At 38.2% G+C, this 20353-nt stretch overlaps 1 protein-coding gene across 4 annotated transcripts in view; it reads left to right on the forward strand.

The window, feature by feature from the left end:
* The window catches only part of sfmbt2 (Scm like with four mbt domains 2), a 73617-nt gene that overhangs the window by 38753 nt on the left and 14511 nt on the right, over positions 1-20353 (forward strand). For all 4 annotated transcript variants that reach the window (XM_034673969.1, XM_034673972.1, XM_034673971.1 and 1 more), the window contains 8 exons: positions 8813-8901; positions 10431-10680; positions 13738-13835; positions 16148-16249; positions 17639-17869; positions 18097-18223; positions 18504-18617; positions 18737-18779. In XM_034673969.1, coding sequence (XP_034529860.1) covers positions 8813-8901; positions 10431-10680; positions 13738-13835; positions 16148-16249; positions 17639-17869; positions 18097-18223; positions 18504-18617; positions 18737-18779 — 1054 coding nt within the window. The remainder of the gene's footprint in view (positions 1-8812; positions 8902-10430; positions 10681-13737; positions 13836-16147; positions 16250-17638; positions 17870-18096; positions 18224-18503; positions 18618-18736; positions 18780-20353) is intronic.

The raw sequence follows: 20353 nt of genomic DNA on the forward strand, positions 1-20353 counted from the left end.
TTCTTGCATTAATATAAGGAGATAATAGAAATGTTTGCATTGTCTCATGACTGAAAAGGACACTATTGTCATGAAACGGTTGCCATGAAACCCGAGCTCCGCTTTGTGTTTCTGTTACTGCGATAGAAACGCAGAAATAAAACACAAGCAGCACGATCACTATGCTTTGTCTCCACATGACGTCTCTGTCACTCTGTAATCACGGTGTCAGAGATACGAGGAGCGGAGAGCTGAGTGAAAGGAGCAGAAAGTTTTAAAGGAGATTCAGTTTTTTAATCATCCTGCAGTCGGTCTGAGCAATCTGCTGCAAGATGACGAGCCATCTGCTGATTCAAACGGAGTTAGGATCAACGTGTTTCTGACAGATGACTCGGCATGTTTGGCTTTTTTAAACAGACTTCTTCTGCAATTTCAACACAGACATAACTGCAGCCTGTTACCATCACCCTAATGTGACTCTGAATACAAAGCTCTGCTGTCATTACAAAGACGAGCAAACAATACGACAAGATTACAATGGCACACCCTGAGATTAATCTACAAGTGTCAACAGACGTTATGAAGTAATTAAAGACGTTAGAATGATTTCAATGTTATGAAACGGAACGACAGAAACTCTCAGGATACCTGAGAAAGATCGAGATTACTAGAGAGGGGAAAGAGAACAGGGGGATGAGAAGGGGGAGTGGGAGGTGGAGAGAGTGGTTAGAAGTTTCCAGACAACTCATGAGTTTTTTTTAGTTTGTTTTTATTTAGTTTCATTTTAACTGATTCATTTATTTGCCTTTAAGTAGTTTTTTTAATTTTAATTTACCTGATTATTTATTTGCTTTTTAGTTATTTATTTATTTTATTTACATTTTAACTGATTATTTGCCTTTTAATTTTTTTATTTCATTTTAACTGATTATTTATTTGCTTTTGAGTCATTTAGTTGTTTTATTTTTAATTTTAACTCATTATTTATTTGCTTTTTAGTCATTTATTTATTTTATTTACATTTTAACTGATAATTTGTCTTTTAGTCATTTATTTATTTTATTTTATCTGATTATTTATTTGCTTTTGAGTCATTTATTTATTTATTTTTGCTCTTATTTATGTTGCTTTTGTGCTATAATTTAATATAATATTATACAATATAATATAATATTATATACATTGATCAGTTATTGATTTACATTTGTTTTGAAGTACAATCATATTTGTTATGTATTTGTTAAATGTAACATAATTGCTCAATAAAGAGATACTTGAGAGAATATAATAATAATTCTAAAAAAAATAAATTAATAATAATAAAAACAATAATAAGAAGAATAATCTTAACTTAAATAGAAGTTTTCAAATAAGAAAGAAACAAAAGACAATAAAAGAGAAATGTGAGGAAGATAAATAAAGGAAATAAAAAAATGTTGGGAGAAAAAAAGAGATTAAAAAAAATAAAAAATCCGAAATATGAAAAAAATATAAAAACAAATTATAAAATCCTGCCAATGATACTGCCTAAAAAATAATAAAAACATCTGGATTAAAACACGCTCAGGTGAAATCTCCTGTAAAAGCATGTTGATAAAAATGTGTTTTTAAAGAGTGTAAATAAAAATTTTAACATTAAAAAACAAAAGAAGAAAAAAAGTCTCAAACTTCAATAAGTATTAGAAAGAAGCCATGCTGTATTTAAACAATAATAAGGGAGCTTTAAATTATCACAAGGATTTAAAAACAGTATTCTAACACACAGAGCTCAACCTCAACATTTGCATGAACTCACCACCCGAGTGTTTCTAGAAGCAGGAAGAGTGTGTGAACACGTTTCCTCTTTGTTTGCTTGATAAGACCTCGTTTACTCTTCATGAGTACTTCATTTGAGTATCTACTTTATGAATGGAGAAGGCAAACACCGCTCTGTTCCTGCAGGGCTCTTCATCACTTACCACAGACACATCACAGAGCTGATCCATGTTTACACAAACTGCTGTGATACCTCTGTCCTGTTACAAACATTACCACACCTGTGACGGTCCAGGTGTCGCTGAGCCAAACCTCCCTCATCAGCAAACACACGAGTGACACTGTGACACCTCACACGCTGCAGTTATTATTGTGCTTGTGGCCTATTTGGAAAGGCGGTGGGTAAAAATGGAGGAGGGTAATTGTTTGAATTGACTTGGCTTCTCCCCTCGTGTGCTGCTCGTCTCCGTGCCAGCGCGTAATGACTGGATAAGACGGAGGGAGAACCGGGCCTAATTTGCCCCCATTAACTCTGATTAGAATCTGTTGGCTAAAAACACACAGGCGATTCTTCTTCTTTAATTATTACACTGATTATCCAAAGTGAAGCTTCTGCACAGAGCAAGGATTGTTAGGGAGAGAAAAAGCAGCAAGCAGAATATGCAAATGTTAACTTTCATGCATGTAAATTCATATTTTTTTTCATGCTAGATATTTGCTTGCAGGCTTCAGCCAGGTTTTGTGCAGAGGAAGGGGGAGAAAGGAGGAAGAGGGGGGAGGAAGGGGGTGTTTGGAGGATCTCCTCCCTCAAGGTTAATTATGCATTTATTGTTATGTGAAATTCAGGCTTTCACCTCTACACGTCTGCTGCCTTTGGGATGGAAATGAAGAAAAATGGATCATTATTTATGTGCAAAAGAAGGAATACAGTATAATGGAAGTGCAAGGTGGGGGAGGGGAAGAAAAGGGGGAGAGAGGAGGGGGAGAGGGGAGAGAGAGAGGGGGGAAGTTTGCATGTTTTTGCTTCTGCTGAGCTCTAAATGGACTCCTGACTGATCTCAGCAGGATCTGTAAAAATAGTTTATCTATTTCTGCACAGAGAGATCAACACAGCAGAGTGTGTGTGTGTGTGTGTGTGTTTGTGCCTGTGTGTGTGTGTGCTTTCAAAGTCCAGCAGCAGCAGCAGCAGCAGTGAGGAAAGGAAACAGTCTCTCAGCAAAAACACGGTTATTAACGGGCGTACGGCGAGCGTCGAGGCCACGTTACCTTCGCAGGAAAAAAACAATTTGATTTATTCGCCGGCAAATTCCACCGTCGTTGATTTGATTCAGGCGGGACCGGAGCCATGAAAGGATTTATTGATTTGTTCTCTCATAAGTTAATTATGTATTTAAAACCCTGAGCGGCCTCTGTGGAGCAAACCGTCGGCTGTATTTACTCAAATCTCTGATTTAAAAAGGGATTATCGTAGTCAGGAAGTTTTACGTCCACGAAGCCGGTTCTTAAATAAACAAGAGACGGATGATGTCGACATTTAATGAGACTCCAGGACGATTCAGCTTCCATTTTTGGTGTTAGAGTACAAGTTTCATAGTTAAAGAGTTTTAGATTGGTCTCAGCAGATGTGTGTCTAACATGAGTCTGGTCCTGCTGGAGGTTTCTGCCTGTTAAAGGAAGTTTGTCCTTGCCACTGTAACTTGCTAAATGCTGCAAAGTGCTCTGCTCATGGTGGATTAAGATGAGATCAGACTGAGTCCTGTCTGTAAGATGGGTCTGGATCTGATCCTGTCTTGATGTTGGGTCTTTGTTGATAATAGAACATAGAGTACGGTCTAGACCGGCTCTGTTTGGAAAGAGTCTGAGGATAGGGTTTGTTGGGATTTGGCGCTTTATAAATAAAGATTGATTGATTGACCCCTCAGACCGTATTTTGTAAGGGCTGAACCTTTTAAAAAACAAACTCCAAGAATAATCAGGGAATATTGTAAATACTTGGGAATAAATTCAATCTTCACGACTGTGTTCATGAAAGTCTCTAATAACACATATAAAGATTTCGATTCAACTCCCGTAGGAAAACTGGTGACAGCTGGAAATTCAGAATTGATTGCCGGTATTTGTTTCGCACCAAAACTACTCCTTGGTGAAAAAATGGACACGCCTACTTTTACACAACATTTCTAAAGTAGCTTTATTTGTTTATCTCAATATCCAAGACATTTTTTGATAAGAAAGTTGTTCCCAGATTGTTCATGTATTGGATAATATTCCACGTCTAGAATGATTGGACATACTTTCAAGGAGCGGAGTGAACTACACGAGCTCTACAGGCAGCTGTTGTCATGTTACGTCCATAGACTGTATAATTAATGGACGTAGTATCCGTGACGTCACCCATCTGTTTCTGAGCGCTGTTTTGAGGCCAGGCGGCGGCGGCAGCCATAATGCTGCTGTTGAGCAATTGTGACGTAAAGAGGCGGGCTTTGAGCCTCCTCGCCAACAGCTACAGTGTTCTGCCTGTCAATCAGGTCAGCTGTGCCTCTCATTGGAAGACTTGTAGTCTCAATATCTTTGAAATTGCCATGTTGGAAAATAAAATTCACCCCCCGTACAGTGTGTGCCGATCGAGATATGATCTATTCAGACTACACTCATCTTTGTACCAGGCTGTAAACATGTTTATTTCTGCTGTAAAGATCGTCTTCTTTGAATGGGTGTGTATGTGGTTTTTGGTTCTTCGGGAGCCAGCCTCAAGCGGATCCTCAATGAACTGCAGTTTTTAACACTTCTGCATTGGGTTCAATTCTCGATGCTGGAGGTTGCCGCTTGGTTATGTCATGATACTTACTGGTTTGGGGGTTTTATACCTTTATTCAGTGAGGAGAGGACAGTGGATAGGGAAGGAAACCAGGAGAGAGTGGGGGAGTGACATGCAGGAAGGGGGTCACCTGCTGTATGGGTGCGCAATTCAACCAAATCGACACCCAAATCTTGCTGCTTTTGTAAAGAAAATGTGTGCATTAAATGCTTTTATTCTTCTCTAAATTAAGAAATGTCGTCCAGCTCTAACAGCTGCATCAACCCTGTTATTTACAAGCTTGCAGCCACTTTTCATTCACACCACAACTAAACACGAAGTTGCAGACCCACAGGGAACCGAGGTACAATTCAAAAGCACTCATATTTGCAATAACAGAAGCTATCTCTGGGTCTGTTGTGGGACCAGGTGAGCTAAAAACAATAACAGTACAAAGACAAAACATTAAACGACACCATCTCTTTGAGTTTTGGGTCATTCTGCAATAATTCGCAGGCGGACGGTGCAGAAAACTCAAAAACTCTTCTCCCTGTTTCTGTTTTATTTTGGTACGGAGAGCAAAAGCAAGTCGATAAATTCTGTCCAGCTCTTTTCTGTGTGATGAAAACAGAAACAGTGTGGAAGCAGAGGAAGATATGCTTTATAAATGAAGGTGTATCGATGGATCAGCCTACGGGGGGGCCAGAGATATACGGTGTCAGAGATGTATTGCTCGGGCAGTGACCATCGGCTGTGTGCTACCTTCACAAAGCATTGTGGGATATGATGAGTCCACCAAACAGGGTTTAATAACTCTCACTGAGAATTCAGGCAGCTCTAGAATCCTCTTATAAAGTACTGTAGGATGAGTGTGTGTGGTTTCGGACACTGAGGATGTTTTGTTGTTGTTTTTAGGAAGATGTTTGCAGAAGACCTAAAACTGTAAAAACTTCACCTCAGCTTGACGTTAATCGCTGCTGCAGGGAACGTCGGATCACACGCACGCTGTACTCATTCTGTAACCGTGACTCATCTGGCAGACGATCACACACTCTAACAAGTGTCTATGACTTAATGGAGGCTTCTTTATGTCTATGACTAACAGGGAAAACACGCAGGACGCTGAACACCTCGCAGCATCTTTCTGGATTCTGAGGAATGTGCTCTTTGTACGATTTAGGGGAGGAAGAGGAGGAGGAGGAGGAGGAGGAGGAGGAGGAGGAAGAGAGAGAGGGATAAACAGGAGGCTGGTATCGAGAGGGGAAAAAGCAAATAAAGAGCAAAGACACGCAAGTGCAGGAGTTATGTAACGCTGATGCACTGTGGGAAACAGGAAGTAGATGAAAACCACAAGTCCCCATGCAAATCTGATGGACGTGTAGAATACAGTCAGAGCTCGGGTCCAGTTTGCATTTATGATCTTAGATCTGAAGTTAATGATGAACAAATAACAAAACTGTGCAGCTTCAGAAACATGAGCAGTCTTCTTACTTTTACAAAGTGTTAATGAAGGATTATGGTGACACAAATACTGAATGCTTTGGATTATGATGATGTGTTTTTGTTTTTAGGATCCTGATTTGGTGCAAAGCAATCAAAACGCACCTTTTCCTCAAGGTGTTTCCCCATTAGATATCCCCACCTACCCCCCAGACCCCCTACCTGACCCTGTGAAGCCACCTTGGGTTTCTTGAAAGGAGCTTTATAAATATCAGTTATTATCATTATTATTAAAGTCGGTTTTAAAGCTGAAATCAAACAGAACAAAGATTAATCTCAGATTTCTTTAAGACATTTTGGACCACATGTTTAGTTCTTTGTATATCCAATGCTGCTTAATGTCTGTATTTATTTATGGCTTTATAATAAAATAAAATATTACAATTTCAGTAGAAATAAAATCAATTCAACAGTCCTACATAAGCACGAAATATGCAACCGGAAACTCTCCTGAGGTGTATTTATTAAGCATAGATTATAACTTTAAACCATCAAAAAGACATTAATCAGAGATTAAGTGCATCATGTGTTTAATTATATATGTTATCTATATCTTTTAGAATTTAAATATAAAGACAATATATGTTCTGACTTTTAGTTCTTTATGCCTTAACTAGATGATGGGACAGTGATTCACATTTTTCAACATACACTACCAGTCAAAAGTTTGGAAACACCTTCTCATTCAAGGGTTTGTATTTATTTGAATAATTGTAAACACTGTAGATTAATACTGAAGACATCAAAACTATGAAAGAAGATATATGGAATTATTTAATTTTTAAAAAAGTGTTAAACAAAGCAGAATATGTTTTATATTTTAGATTCTGTAAAGTAGCCCCCTTTTTCCTTCATGACAGCTTTGCACACTCTTGGTATTCTCTCAGTCTGCTTCATGAAGTGGTCTCCTGGAATGGTTTCTCTAAGTCCGCTTTATGAAGTGGTCTCCTGGAATGGTTTCTAATTAACATGAGCCTTGTCAAGAGTTCATTTGTAGAATGACTTGCCTTCTTAATGTGTTTGAGACCATCAGTTGTGTTGTTCAGAGGTAGGGTTAGTACACAATGGATAGCCCTATTTGACTACTGTTGTAATCCAGATTATGGCAAAACCAGATTATTTCATAGTTTTGATGTCTTCAGTATTAATCTACAATGTTGGAAATAATTAAGATAAATAAAAACATTGAATGAGAAGGTGTGTCCAAACTTTTGACTGGTAGTGTAGATATTAAAGCTCCTGTCTGGAACTTTCTGTTTGTGTTGATTGTGGCGCCCCCTGTGGACAAAGCTATGATTCACCACCTCTGAAATCTGATTGGTCACCCTCATCCACGTCATATTTTATCATGTTAAAGTCTGCCCTGAAGGGATCCTATTTCCCATAACTTCCTTCTAATCATACATTATCCAATTTATAACCTGGGTACTAGCTTGAAATACAAACATGTTGATTAAAGATTATTTTATTGATTTAAAATTATTTATGTTTAAAGTTTAAAAAAATAGTCCCAGTGATTCCATGGTGATGGATTCTTATCTGCCTGTTGTGTGATCAGTCTGCCTCTAGTGTTGCTCATGTCAGTTAAAGTTAATAACTGTAGTCAAAGGGTTTTGACCAATCAGAATCAAGCATCTTAGCATTATTGGATAACCCTCCTCACCCCCCTAAATATGAATGAGTCATTTTCTGGCAATATTGGTGTCATGTCTTATTTGCAGCATCTGTTTCTTAGTGTTGTCATACTCTCTGTATGTTATGTAATCAAGAAGTAGAAGTAGAGTTGAACACAGGGCTCGAGGCGTCTTGGTTAACAAAGGAAGTTACAGATGTTTTTCTGGTACTCTTAACTTCTGACACTGTTTTTTAAGGGGAGGGTTTGACGGAGAAAAAGCACCGCCATGTCAGCGTTATTCCCTCTGTCCTACTCAGTAACTAAACCTCTCTCTAGTGATGTTATGACTGATACAGATCATAACAAACTTGACCTGTGTTGCACATTTCACACAGAGGAAAGCGAGGCAGCAGAAAGAGTGTTTCTTTTCTCTGAATGTGACATTTTCTGTTCTGATTGTTGCTGCCTTCCTCTCTGCTCTCGAAGCTTCGACATTAAAACCTCATTTGTTGTAGCAGCGTGACCTCGCCCTCAACCGTCGTTCTGAATTCATGCACAGTTTACCGCTCGCTGAGGAAGTCAAACTTAACCCGGTGACCTTTTTGATGTCTGGAAATCTGAATGAAACACTTCCCGTTCCCACCCCTGAGCTCACGTCTCTGCACACAAACAGCCGCCACAGCTTCACAAAGAAACACCACGTACACGTCTGAGTTGTTTTGCAGCTACACATTAAAAGCACTCACTATGACACTGATCTGTTACTCCTTTGTATGAGTTTAACTCTGCACAAAAACTGCCAGATGTGATCCCTCTTCTTGATTCTCTGTTGCATGTGTGAACCTCAAAGTATCTGATTCATCCATTAATCAATGAAGGGTTAATGCTTGCAGTGTTTAAAGAGACAGAAACACTGAATACTCTTTTTATCACATCAAAAATGATCAAATTCATTGTTAAAATACTTCACATCTACAATTTCAATAAATAGAAACCTGCATCTGTCTTAAAAAGTGTGAGTCAGTGTGTTTGTGTTCAACGTACTCATGCATGCTGCTCTCTGGTGACACTTCATAATGCACGGCTAATAATTAATAATCCACCGGTCACTGTGATTCTAAATGTCTTTCTCAGTCTCTACTCTTTTTCTTCTTTCCTCTCTGCAGCCATCAAAGAGAAATACAACGACTGGACGGAGTTCCTGGTTCAGGATCTGACCGGCTCCAGGACAGCGCCTGCTAACCTGCTGGAGGGGGTGAGTGGACTGGATTAAGACTATCTCTCCAATTAGAGGAAGATATATCTGCATTTCCAACTCTCCTAACTTTTCTAATTCAGTGCAAATTAAAATGTACCTAACTGATGAACCACACAGGTCAAAACTTGGCAGGTAGTTCTGTGATCACGTTCACAAGAGCAGCTCTTTAAGTGGACGGGCTGTAAATATATCACAGACATTCCCATAACTTCAAAACTCTTTAAACCAAAATAGCACAAAGTTGAAATAACCATATTTTTTCACATTTTAATTTTTAATTTTTTTATTTTTTAACTGGCTCAAATTCATGCTACAAATTTGATTTATCTATTAATTGGATTTTTCAATGATTTATAATATATTTTTTATTTTTTTCTTACAATATTTTAAGATATACAGTATTTATTAATTTGATTTAGACTTTTCTATGATTTATGATTTATCTACTTATTAAATTTTTCAATGTTTCATAAAATATTTATTTACCTGATTTTTTTATATTTTATAATTTTTTAATTTTTCTGTTTTATAATACATCTATTTATTTAATTTTTCAATGTTTTATAATATATGTATTGATTTACTTGTTCAACTTTTTATAATATATTGATTTATTTTATTTAGATTTTTTATTTTTTAATACATTTATTTATTTAATTTTTCAATGTTTTAAAATAAATGTATTTATTTATTTATTAGATTTTTCATTGTTCATTATATTTTTGTTAAATATGATTTTAAGAAAAATGTCTGTTTTTTTGTATTTTTGCAGTTTATGACACGTTTTCAACACATGTATCATATATTTTTGTTAATGACGTGTGTAACCTTTAAGTTGAGGGTTTGCACCGTTTCAAGAAAGGGAAAAATTTTCAGATCCTTCGAGAAATGACATCATGTTACGGGAAAGTACCAAAAACTTTCATAGGAGGGACTTTTCTGTTTCACAGTTTTAACCGTTAAATGAATAAACTGAATTTTCCTGAATTGAGATTTATATCTCAGTTATCTATTTTAACATTTTAATACAAACAGTTATAATAAATGTTGTTTATATGGCACTTAGAACAGGGGTACAAGGTGCTTTATAAAGGAAAAAAAGAAGAGAAGATTAAACAAAAAGAAAAGAAAAGAAATACGAGGAATACTTAAAAAAAGTTAAAAATCTAAAAATTAAAACAGAACAGCAGAAAGTTAAAAACACAAGAGCTGCAATAAGACATAAAATGAGAAGTCGGTAAAGAGGTAGAAGAGGGAAGATAAAAAGAAATAAAACAAGTTAAAAAAAAGGAGCTAAAAGAGAAAAGATATAAAATATGAAATATAGACAGGTGCTGTCTAACTGAATAAATTCAGCGTCAGGAGGACTTTAAATATTGTTCATGTGCCACATGTTTAAGACCAGGTTGTAAGATTTAAACTTCCTCTCTTCTAAATGCTCACTGAGTTTAACTTCATCATAAACATTGAGATTATCTCTGTGTCTGTATCTTTAAATTAATAAAACCTCTCTCTGTCCCTCTCAGCCTCTGCGGGGTAAAAACACAGTGGATCTGATCCTGGAGGGCTCGGTCTTGGAGCTCCAGGACCTCTCAGACCCGTTCCTCTACTGGCCCGTCAGAGTCCTTCAGAACGTCGGAGGGAGGCTCCGCGTTCGCTACGCTGGCCTCTCTGAGGAGAACCAGTCACAGGACGCCTGGCTGTTCTACCTGGACGTGAGGCTCCGCCCCCTAGGCTGGGCTGAGGAGAACCGTCTGAAACTAGACCCGCCCACAGGTGATGACCTCACCTGTTTACACCTTCTCATTTAGCTTCTTCAGTGAACAGCTGGATGAATCTGCTTTGACAACAAGCTTTAAACACTTAATTACACTGTGTGAGACTTAATGAGTGTTTTTATTTTATTAACTCTGTTTAAACTGTTTATTTAAGACGTTGGCTCAGACTTTAATCTAACTGATGGGATGTTTCTTTAAAGTGAACGGCAGCTTTTCCAAAACAAAGACTTACCTGTTAGTGAGCGGGAATATAAACTTATGAGGGCTGCAACTCTATTTCTTTATTAACAGTGATTCTAAATTAATTTTGAATAGTTGACATATATTTTTAAAATGTTAGACTACAGAAAAGAAAAGGAGAATCAGCAGATGATCTGAAATATTTAACATTCTCCATCAGAAACAGTGAATAATCTCCTGTTTGAAGAATGGTACGGTACATTTTGACATATTTAACTCAAAGTATTTTACACATGATCAAACATTTAGTGAAATTTATGGGGACCTTTCCTGGACCACATTCAGAAACTCCCTTCATTTGAAACTATCACTCTCCTCTTCTAGTCTTTGTTCTTTTTGAATAATCATCTGTGATATATTATAATCATACATGTTGAATCCCTGTTGTCTTTCTTTCAAACTTTTTCCGTTACTCATCTACTTCTGTATCTTTCCCAACGCACAGTCGGCGACTTCATTTTATTTCCTTTTGTATTTTTTGTTTTTCTGTCATTCTCTTTATTTCAGGTGTTATGATGATACCTGAATTCCAGCTCTTATTTGTCCTTTAACTCCAGAAGATGACACTTAAACACAATGACATGAATATCCAGCAGTAGACAGGGATTTGAGGGAACAAGGGAGGGGGTTACTGTTTCTCTTTTCTATATCTTTCGCTCTTTCCAAGAGCTCACTGTATTAAGCTGTATAAAAAACTAATACAAATATTGTTGAGTAAAAAAACATTTGGCAAAATTGCTGCAGATAACTTCTCTGTCAATCCAAGTTTAATCCAAGTTAAAGATGAGGAACTGATTCCATAGAGTTGTTGATGCTCGTACTATGCACAAAGTTTCTTGCCTAAATATGAAGAGTTCATTTGCAAAAACAGAACTCCAACTATACATTTTCAAAAAACATATTTCTTCTTGATAAAGATTCCTAATAAAGTTACATTTTTAAGATACCTCTGATTAGTAAAGTCATTTTGACTTAGTCAAAGCCACCCAACCTCAGTTGATTGATAATAGAAAAAATGTGTTTTTTGAAGCAATTTTTTTAGTTTTTCAAAAGTGAGTTAACTGTTTTTGCAAATGAACTCTTCAAATCTATCCATTATCTTGACCGCTTATCCCGTTAGGGGTCACGGGGGGCTGGAGCCTATCCCAGCTGGCTTAGGGCGGAAGGCAGGGCACACCCTGGGCAGGTCGCCAACCTCTCACAGGGCGAACTCTTCATTTGTTTTTATCTTTATTTTAATTTTTTCTTTCAAGATGTTTGAAATAAGTAAAATAAAATCAAAAAATGTCTCTAAACTTTGAAAAACATGTGAGCCTGCATGTCATGAATCAGCAGTTTAAATTAAATTAATACGTAAGCAGCAGATTTGCAAGAAAATACGAAGCCTCTCTGGTGACATTTAGGAAAGAAATTATTCTTGGACAGGAAATAATCACGTCCGTACAGAGACTGTTCATTGTTGCATTAGTTGCTTTCAAAATGTGTAAGAATTGTTGTAGACTTCTGTTTATGAGAAACGTAGATGTAGAACACTCAAAGTTAATTTATGCTTTTCGTTAGATTCACTCACGCATACAGACGTTTTCTGTAAGCTTGCGTATACGAACCAAACGTTGTAGTACCACGGAAAGTCTTTGGTGCAGTGAAGCCAATAGTTATCAGTCCCTCCAGGATTTCGCGGGGTTTTTTTGTGATTGTTGCGTCCCAAAAAAAGCCTGAATTTGCGACAGCTTTTTGAAAAAATTGTGGTGAAAGTTGCGATTATTGTTTTTTGCTTTTTTCCCCATCTCAGGGGCAAGTAAATATGCTAAATTACAGTTGTTTTTAGAAAACATTCTTGATGTGGCCACTGACTGTATTTTGATTCTCTTAGACATTGAGTACCCCCATGATTTGAATGGAATGATCCACGTTTCATATGCAAATATTCGACTATGAGATTGGCAGTCGACTAAGACTCGTTAGAACGAATTGTCCAATATTCGACTATTTGGGGTCACCCCTAGTTGTTTTCATAAACTTTAGACTCTTTGAACGGAGCCCTGTAACAGATGTATCGTTTAACATCCATTCAAATGGAAAGGATTCGTGAAAGGAAGAATAAATAAGCCCTCACACATGACCGTTATTTAACTGGTAACATTTTAATACTCCCTCAACGATGCAACTCCAGCTTTTCCACCGTTGCACGAACGCTCACGCAAACAAAAGCACTCACACCTAAACAGCTAGATTTATCATAAACCTCAGGCATCGACCGCATGTATTAATAGATGCTTCCATTACGCATACACTAACAGGGATCATATAAGACCCTGTGTGACGGTGACAGACAGGAAACCAAACCAAGCAGCGTGTTCGCAAGAAGATACGAAACCTCTCTCGTGACAATTCAGGAAAAAATTATTCGTGGCCACGAAATACTCGCTATACGTTAGATGAGCATACGTACAGGAAACCAAAACAGGCTTCAATGTTTCGTGGCCACAAATCTTTTTTTTTGTCCTCAACTGTCACTAAAGGGACTCCGTGAGAGGATGCACCTATACTGGAAACACTTTAATTTCTGCCATATGTATGATTTGTTTCTGTAGCTGTGTTCAAAGCCCAGAGCAAGAAAACATGTCTACCTCTATCTAAAAAAGACAACCTGTTTTTGTGATATTTAAAGAGACTTAAGGAAAAACTGTTGGTTTGTAGAAGCTGCTAAATTTAAGTAACACTCTCTTTCTGTAAAATCTCTCAGGTGAAGTGTGTTGTTGGTGATATATTGTGACAGAGGATTATAAGAACCTTAAATCTCTCCTCTCTGCAGGCCTCCGCCCTCTGAAGAGCGCCCCCGACTGGCAGCGAGCTCTGGAGGACGCTCAACTGGACGGACAGAAAAACCCGCTGCCACTGGAGGTGTTCAAGGTGAGCCAGAAGACTCCACACACAAATCTGCTCTGTACTCTCTCTCTCTCTCTCTGTGTATGTGTGTGTGTGTGAGTGTGTGTAGCGTTGGCACAAAGCCAGGCTGCAGGTCTACCTGGATGAGGCAGGTTGTTTTGTTTCCATTGTCACCTCTATTGTCTGTTATGACAAATAATAAATGCTCGTGCAGATTTTCACGGCTCTTATTTAAAATGGTTTTCTGACACGTTTCTATGAAAACACATCTTGGTGATAATTACAGAGATAATAATAAGAGCGACCTTGAAAGAAAAGCTTCATTTAAACAAAAGAGAAAAATATTCCCTTATTGATAAAAATGTGACCATCAAATAACACGAATGCATCCCTGAAACTACCAATGACTTCATCAGGAACGTTTCAGAGATGGTGGAGCTGCAACATGAAGTGTTACAGGATACATTCTGATGGATTAATTCAAGTGAAATAAAGCCCCGCCCACAGGAGTCTAAATATTTAGAAGAAGAAGAAGAAGAACGTCCTTTATCAATCCCTAGGGAGAAAATTAGATTTTTTCACTGGTGTTATTTTTCGGTCATGCTACATGCACAGTTTTTGGTATATACATACAATGCACACACATACAGTGGACCTGCACTTAGGGAGAGATGTCAGAGTGAGGATGCTGCCATCAACCAGCTCACCCCAAGCAGTTTATGAAAACATAGTGTGTTTTAGTGTTTAACCCTTACGTCCACACCAAGCAGCAACCTCCGGTCTTCAAATATGAAGCTAATGCAGAAGTTCTAAAAACTGCAGTTCCTTGAGTGTCCACTAGAGGCTGGCTGCAGGAACACCACATACACACCCATTCAAAGAAGACGATCTTTACAAAAGAAATAAACATGTTTATACAGTCTGGTTCAAAAACAGTTTAGATCTGAAAAGCTCATTTCTCTCATTTCATAGCTCTTTAATTTTGGAAGATATTAAACGGACAAGTTTTTCCCAAATAAGGGCGTGGCTGACTTGATTGACAGGTGGGAACACTTTAGCTGTTAGCGAGGAGGCTAAAGGCCTCTTTACCTCACACTCGCTTGACAGAAGTTAGGTTGAGTTCAGGATTTCCAATATGGCTCCAGCCAATGATCGGCTTCAAAACAGCGCTCCAGAAACAGACGGGTGACATCACGGATACTACGTCCATTATTCATACAGTCTATGGTCCATATGTAAAATGAATTTTAAGTCGCTGAAGATAGAGGTTTTCAAAAACGCCTTCCAAGATGGACATATCTAAAAACTCTGTTTTCATGTAGACGGTAAAAACGAAAGTTTTGGAAACGTAAGACGTACCTGTGCATGTGCCAAAAAGGCAGGCCACCAGTTTGTTTACTTCTGCTCTGTACAGTTAGTTTTAATCACATATGTACAAGGATCATCATTATATAGCGGTGTGGTGGTGATTATATATTTCATGCTTCATAGTTTTCACTTCATACAATTTAAAACTTCGTACACAAATTAGAAAAAGCTGTTTACAGTTGATGCTCGCTCACGAAGACACACATTACACATGCTCAAGGTGTTCTTTGATTGTGTTTAATGCAACAAACTGATAACACAGTATTACCACCTACTAGCCTAGCATGCATGTGAGCATTTTCCACAACTTGTGCTTTGTTTTATGGACAGAAATATTCAAAATCATCTCCGGTGTAGACGAGATTTGTTTTGATTAATATCGTCCTTTTTAGGAAGCATAATTTAACATCTGGTAAGGGACTACAGATGGAAACTAGCCTTTGAGCTAACTCTGGCTTATTTACAGAAATGTTTAAAATAGTGTGTGTGGTTCTTTTAAATGAAAAATAAATAAATAAGATAAAAAATGAGAAAAAGAAAATCTGGTTTTAGAAATATGCGTGGACGTAGTTTAAGACTAAGATTTTTGGGAGAGTTCTCCTTTTCTCAAACATGGACTAAACTCTCTGTTATACTAGAAGTGATGCATTTCCTCCTCTTATATTAGAATGGCCCTGATTAAATATAAATTCACACTTTAATTCAGATTAAATTGTATGATAACAGATCTGTAGGCACAAGACAGGAAAATGTGGATGAAGTAATTGAAGCTGAATCAGTAAAATGAGCAGATATTCTCACTGATCATCCTCCATCCTGATTCTTCATCCACCCTCACAGTAAAACATTCTGCCTCATCCATCACAAACCCACCCAGCAGGGTTTTCCTGACCCACATCGTGTCACGCGTGCACGCCACCACAAAAGTGGAGCGCATTTGTCTAACACTTGTGACTTTACTGTGTCAGGACCACGAAGACCTGCCCAAACACTCCTTCAAGGCGGGGATGAAGCTGGAGATGGTTTCTCCGTGGGAGCAGCTCCAGATCTGCCCCGTTTCTGTCACCAAGGTGAGTCACATGCTGGAAACAGTCATTCCTTATCTGAGGAGAGAACACCGAGCTGACCCCTCCCTGCAGCATTCCTGGGCTGCCTGTATGATGCCGTGTTGCATTTTTCATGTTTTTGCGAGGTCGAAGCATTCCTCTGGTTTTGTCCCAATAATGCTGAGTCATGTGTTTTCATGAAGAGGCATCCCTTTATTTAAAGACTGGACTCTGTTTTTAAGTGTTCTGCAACGAAACTAAGCCTTCAAATTTAACTTCTGATCAAAAAACAAAATATATATCTTAATTGTATTCCTAAAGACTAAGATATGGGATCTAAGGATGTTTAATCTTTAAGAAAAACACACTTAGACTCATTGTGTGACATTAAAGGAGGGATGGGAGTCAATAGAATTTCACTGATACCAATCCTCTTATCAATTCCTCTGGATTTTCCACAGCTTGCATGCTCTGTGCTAATGTCTACTGAGACTGGGAAGCACTCATTGACCGGTGTTTCAGTTTAAAGAGTGACCCTGTTATCTGGCGACTTTCACACAAATGTGTCTTCGGTTGTCATACTTACTACAGCTATTAAAAACTCTCTCCATAATGCCTTTTGTCTTTTTTTATTAATTCAGATGCTTAAAATCAATATTTAGTGAAAGTATAATTATTTACACTTTCAAAATAAACTCAGTGTAGTTTAAATAATCAAATAAGACCCCTAAAAATAACGATTGAAAAAGGGAATGTGTTTTTTTTGTCTCATAAATGGAGTATGTTAATGTGAAAATAGTTCCCAAAAAAAAATTTCTTTAAAAGAAACATTTTAAAAACACACTTGTTAAGTTTACTTTAATTATTTCCAAGATTAAGAGAAGAAATCTGAATTTTCTTCATGATTGTTTTTAAAGCTCCTGTTAGGAACGTTTGGGTTGTGTTGTTTATGGCGCCCCCTCTGGACAAAGCCAGATCATGCTGTTAATCACATCGTCTGACAGCTACCCTAACAATCGTATAAATAAGTATATAAAACACAATCAGTCTTGTCCCTGGTGGTCTCGTGTGTTTTTGTCGGTCATAAAGAGACCTCAGTTTTAATTTCAGTCGGTTTCATAATCAGCTAAAAACTCCTCACTGGAGCTTTAAAGGTCAGAACATGAATACTCTAATTTTCTGAATATTTGCATCCAAAATTAAGTTCTACGTGTTGCTTAAAAAAACAAGTCTCAATTTATTTAAAAAAAAGTATATTTAGTATATTTATGAACTTCTTGCACCTGTACTCAACATAAAGGAGTCTGTAGTTTTGCAACTCCATGAAGTTAGGAGATCAAGGATAGGAGAAAGAAACACTGAGATCCTACATTTCCCATCATGCATCTCTTCCCTTTCCTTTCTCCCCTTCAGGTGTACGATGAGATCTACTTCCAGGTGTCTCTGGATGATCTCTCTGAGGACGTGAAGCCTCGCTCTGTGGTGTGTCACTCGGACTCACCTAGCATCCTGCCGGTCCAGTGGTGTCTGAAGAACGGCGTGAGTCTGGAGCGGCCCCGCGGCTTCGATGGCCAGGACTTCGACTGGGCAGACTACCTGAAGCAGGGCGGGACCGAAGCGGCTCCTGACGCCTGCTTCCCTGAGGTAAGACACGAGGAAGAGGATTTAAAATGACGACACTTTATACGAGTTTTAGAGTCTAAATCAGTGATCTGACTAAAGGTTACTACAGGTCAAAGCATCGCCCTAAAATTTAAATAAACTCTCTCTTTCTCTTTTATCTCCCCGTCTCCTCCTTTGTGTGTGTGTGTGTGTGTGTGTGTGTGTGTGTGTGTGTGTGTGTGTGTGTGTGTGTGTGTGTGCGCGCTCAGACATGGCAGAACAGAGACTTTGCCAAGGACATGTGGCTTGAGGCGGTGAACCCTCACAGGCCAGCGGAGGTGTGTGTGGCTCAGATCACACAGGTCAGAGGACGCCTGCTGTGGCTCCGACTGGAAGGTACAGACAAGTGTGTGGGTGTGTGTGTGTGTGTGTGTGTGTGTGTGTGAGTGTGCGTGTACATGCACTTGAGTGTGTGTGTAGGGGGGATTAAATGTTGGAGGATAACGAATCAGTGGCCTCCCGCTGTGCCTCAAAAGAAATGGCGTGTTTCTTTGTGTGTGTAAAAGTGCATATGAAGGTGTGTGTGTGTGTGTGTGACAGCCCCCTCACACCTCTCTCTCTCTCTCCCTCTTTCTTTCTCTCTCTCTCTCTCCCTCTCTTGTTTACCTGTCTCCAGGTGTGGCCAAGCCGCTGTCAGAGTGCATCGTAGACGTCGAGTCCATGGACATCTTCCCTGTCGGCTGGTGCGAGGCAAACGCTTACCCTCTGACCCCTCCACTCAAACCTGTCTGTGCGTAAACATGCACACACACACACACACACACACACACACACACACACACACACACACACACGCACATATTTAGCTTGGAGTGACAGCTGAATGCACACTCTCTTTTCTTCCTGCAGGCCAGAAGCAGAAGAAGATAGCGGTGGTGCAGCCAGAGAAACAGTAAGAGTCTTTAATCTCTCAGAGTGATCACAGGAGGAGTTTGATTGATGTGAAGGTTTGAAGGTGACTGAACGCTGATTTAGTTTAAAGCTGAACTTTAACCCCACATGATTATACTTAAAGTCATAAGCAATGAAGGGATGATGTAGCTACAGGCATGAACTCTGAGGTTAGAGTAACACTAACAAGACAACATTCAAAGAAAAGACATGCAGTGTGTGTTTGGAGTCCTTTCTGTCATCACAGTCATCAGCATTCAGAAACACAGAGAGCAATATCTGAAAGTTTTAATTAAAAAACTTTTGATATTTCAAAAACATCTTAAAGCAGAAAGAAATATTATATATATTATATCAGAATAATATTCTGAGGAAAAAGTTGCAAATTTGTGAGAAACAAACTTGTAAATGATATTAAGTTCTTTTCTCACACAAATTTGCTATTTTATAATTTCACCAAAAATGGGCACTTTGTAATCTCACATCTTTCAAAATTAGAACTTTAAAGTCAATATTTGGGACTTCAAAATCTCACAACTTTATTACTTAATCTCACAAATCTGGGATTTTGTAATCTCACAAATTTTGGACCCTAATCTCACAAATTTGGGACCTTGATCTCACAAATTTGGGACCTTGATCTCACAAATTTGGGACCTTGATCTCACAAATTTGAGACCTTAATCTCACAAATTTGGGACCTTGATCTCACAAATTTGGGACCTTGATCCCACAAATTTGGGACCTTGATCTCACAAATTTGGGACCTTGATCCCACAAATTTGGGACCTTGATCTCACAAATTTGGGACCTTGATCTCACAAATTTGGGACCCTATCTCACAAATTTGAGACCTTAATCTCACAAATTTGGGACCTTGATCTCACAAATTTGGGACCTTGATCTCACAAATTTTGGACCTTGATCTCACAAATTTGGGACCCTATCTCACAAATTTGAGACCTTAATCTCACAAATTTGGGACCTTGATCTCACAAATTTGGGACCTTGATCCCACAAATTTGGGACCTTGATCTCACAAATTTGGGACCTTGATCCCACAAATTTGGGACCTTGATCTCACAAATTTGGGACCTTGATCTCACAAATTTGGGACCCTAATCTCACAAATTTGAGACCTTAATCTCACAAATTTGGGACCTTGATCTCACAAATTTGGGACCTTGATCTCACAAATTTGGGACCCTGATCTCACAAATTTGAGACCTTGATCTCACAAATTTGGGACCTTGATCTCACAAATTTAAGACCTTGATCCCACAAATTTGGGACTTGAATCTCTCAAATCTGGGACTTTGTAATCTCATAAATTTGGGACCTTAATTGGATAATTTTGGACTTTAATCTCACAAATCTGAGATTTTGTAATCTCATAGATTTGGGACTTGAGTCTCACAAATTTGAGACCTTAATCTCAAAAATTTGGGACTTTCTGTAATCGCACACATTTGGGACTTTAATCTCATAATTTTGTCAGAATAATCTCAGAAAATGACTCTTCTTCTTTTTGTTTTTCTTCTAAATATCCCCATACATCGTTGAACTCATGGCTTA

This window comes from Notolabrus celidotus, chromosome 21 (assembly GCF_009762535.1).
Source record: "Notolabrus celidotus isolate fNotCel1 chromosome 21, fNotCel1.pri, whole genome shotgun sequence".
In the NCBI taxonomy this organism is placed as follows: domain Eukaryota; kingdom Metazoa; phylum Chordata; class Actinopteri; order Labriformes; family Labridae; genus Notolabrus; species Notolabrus celidotus.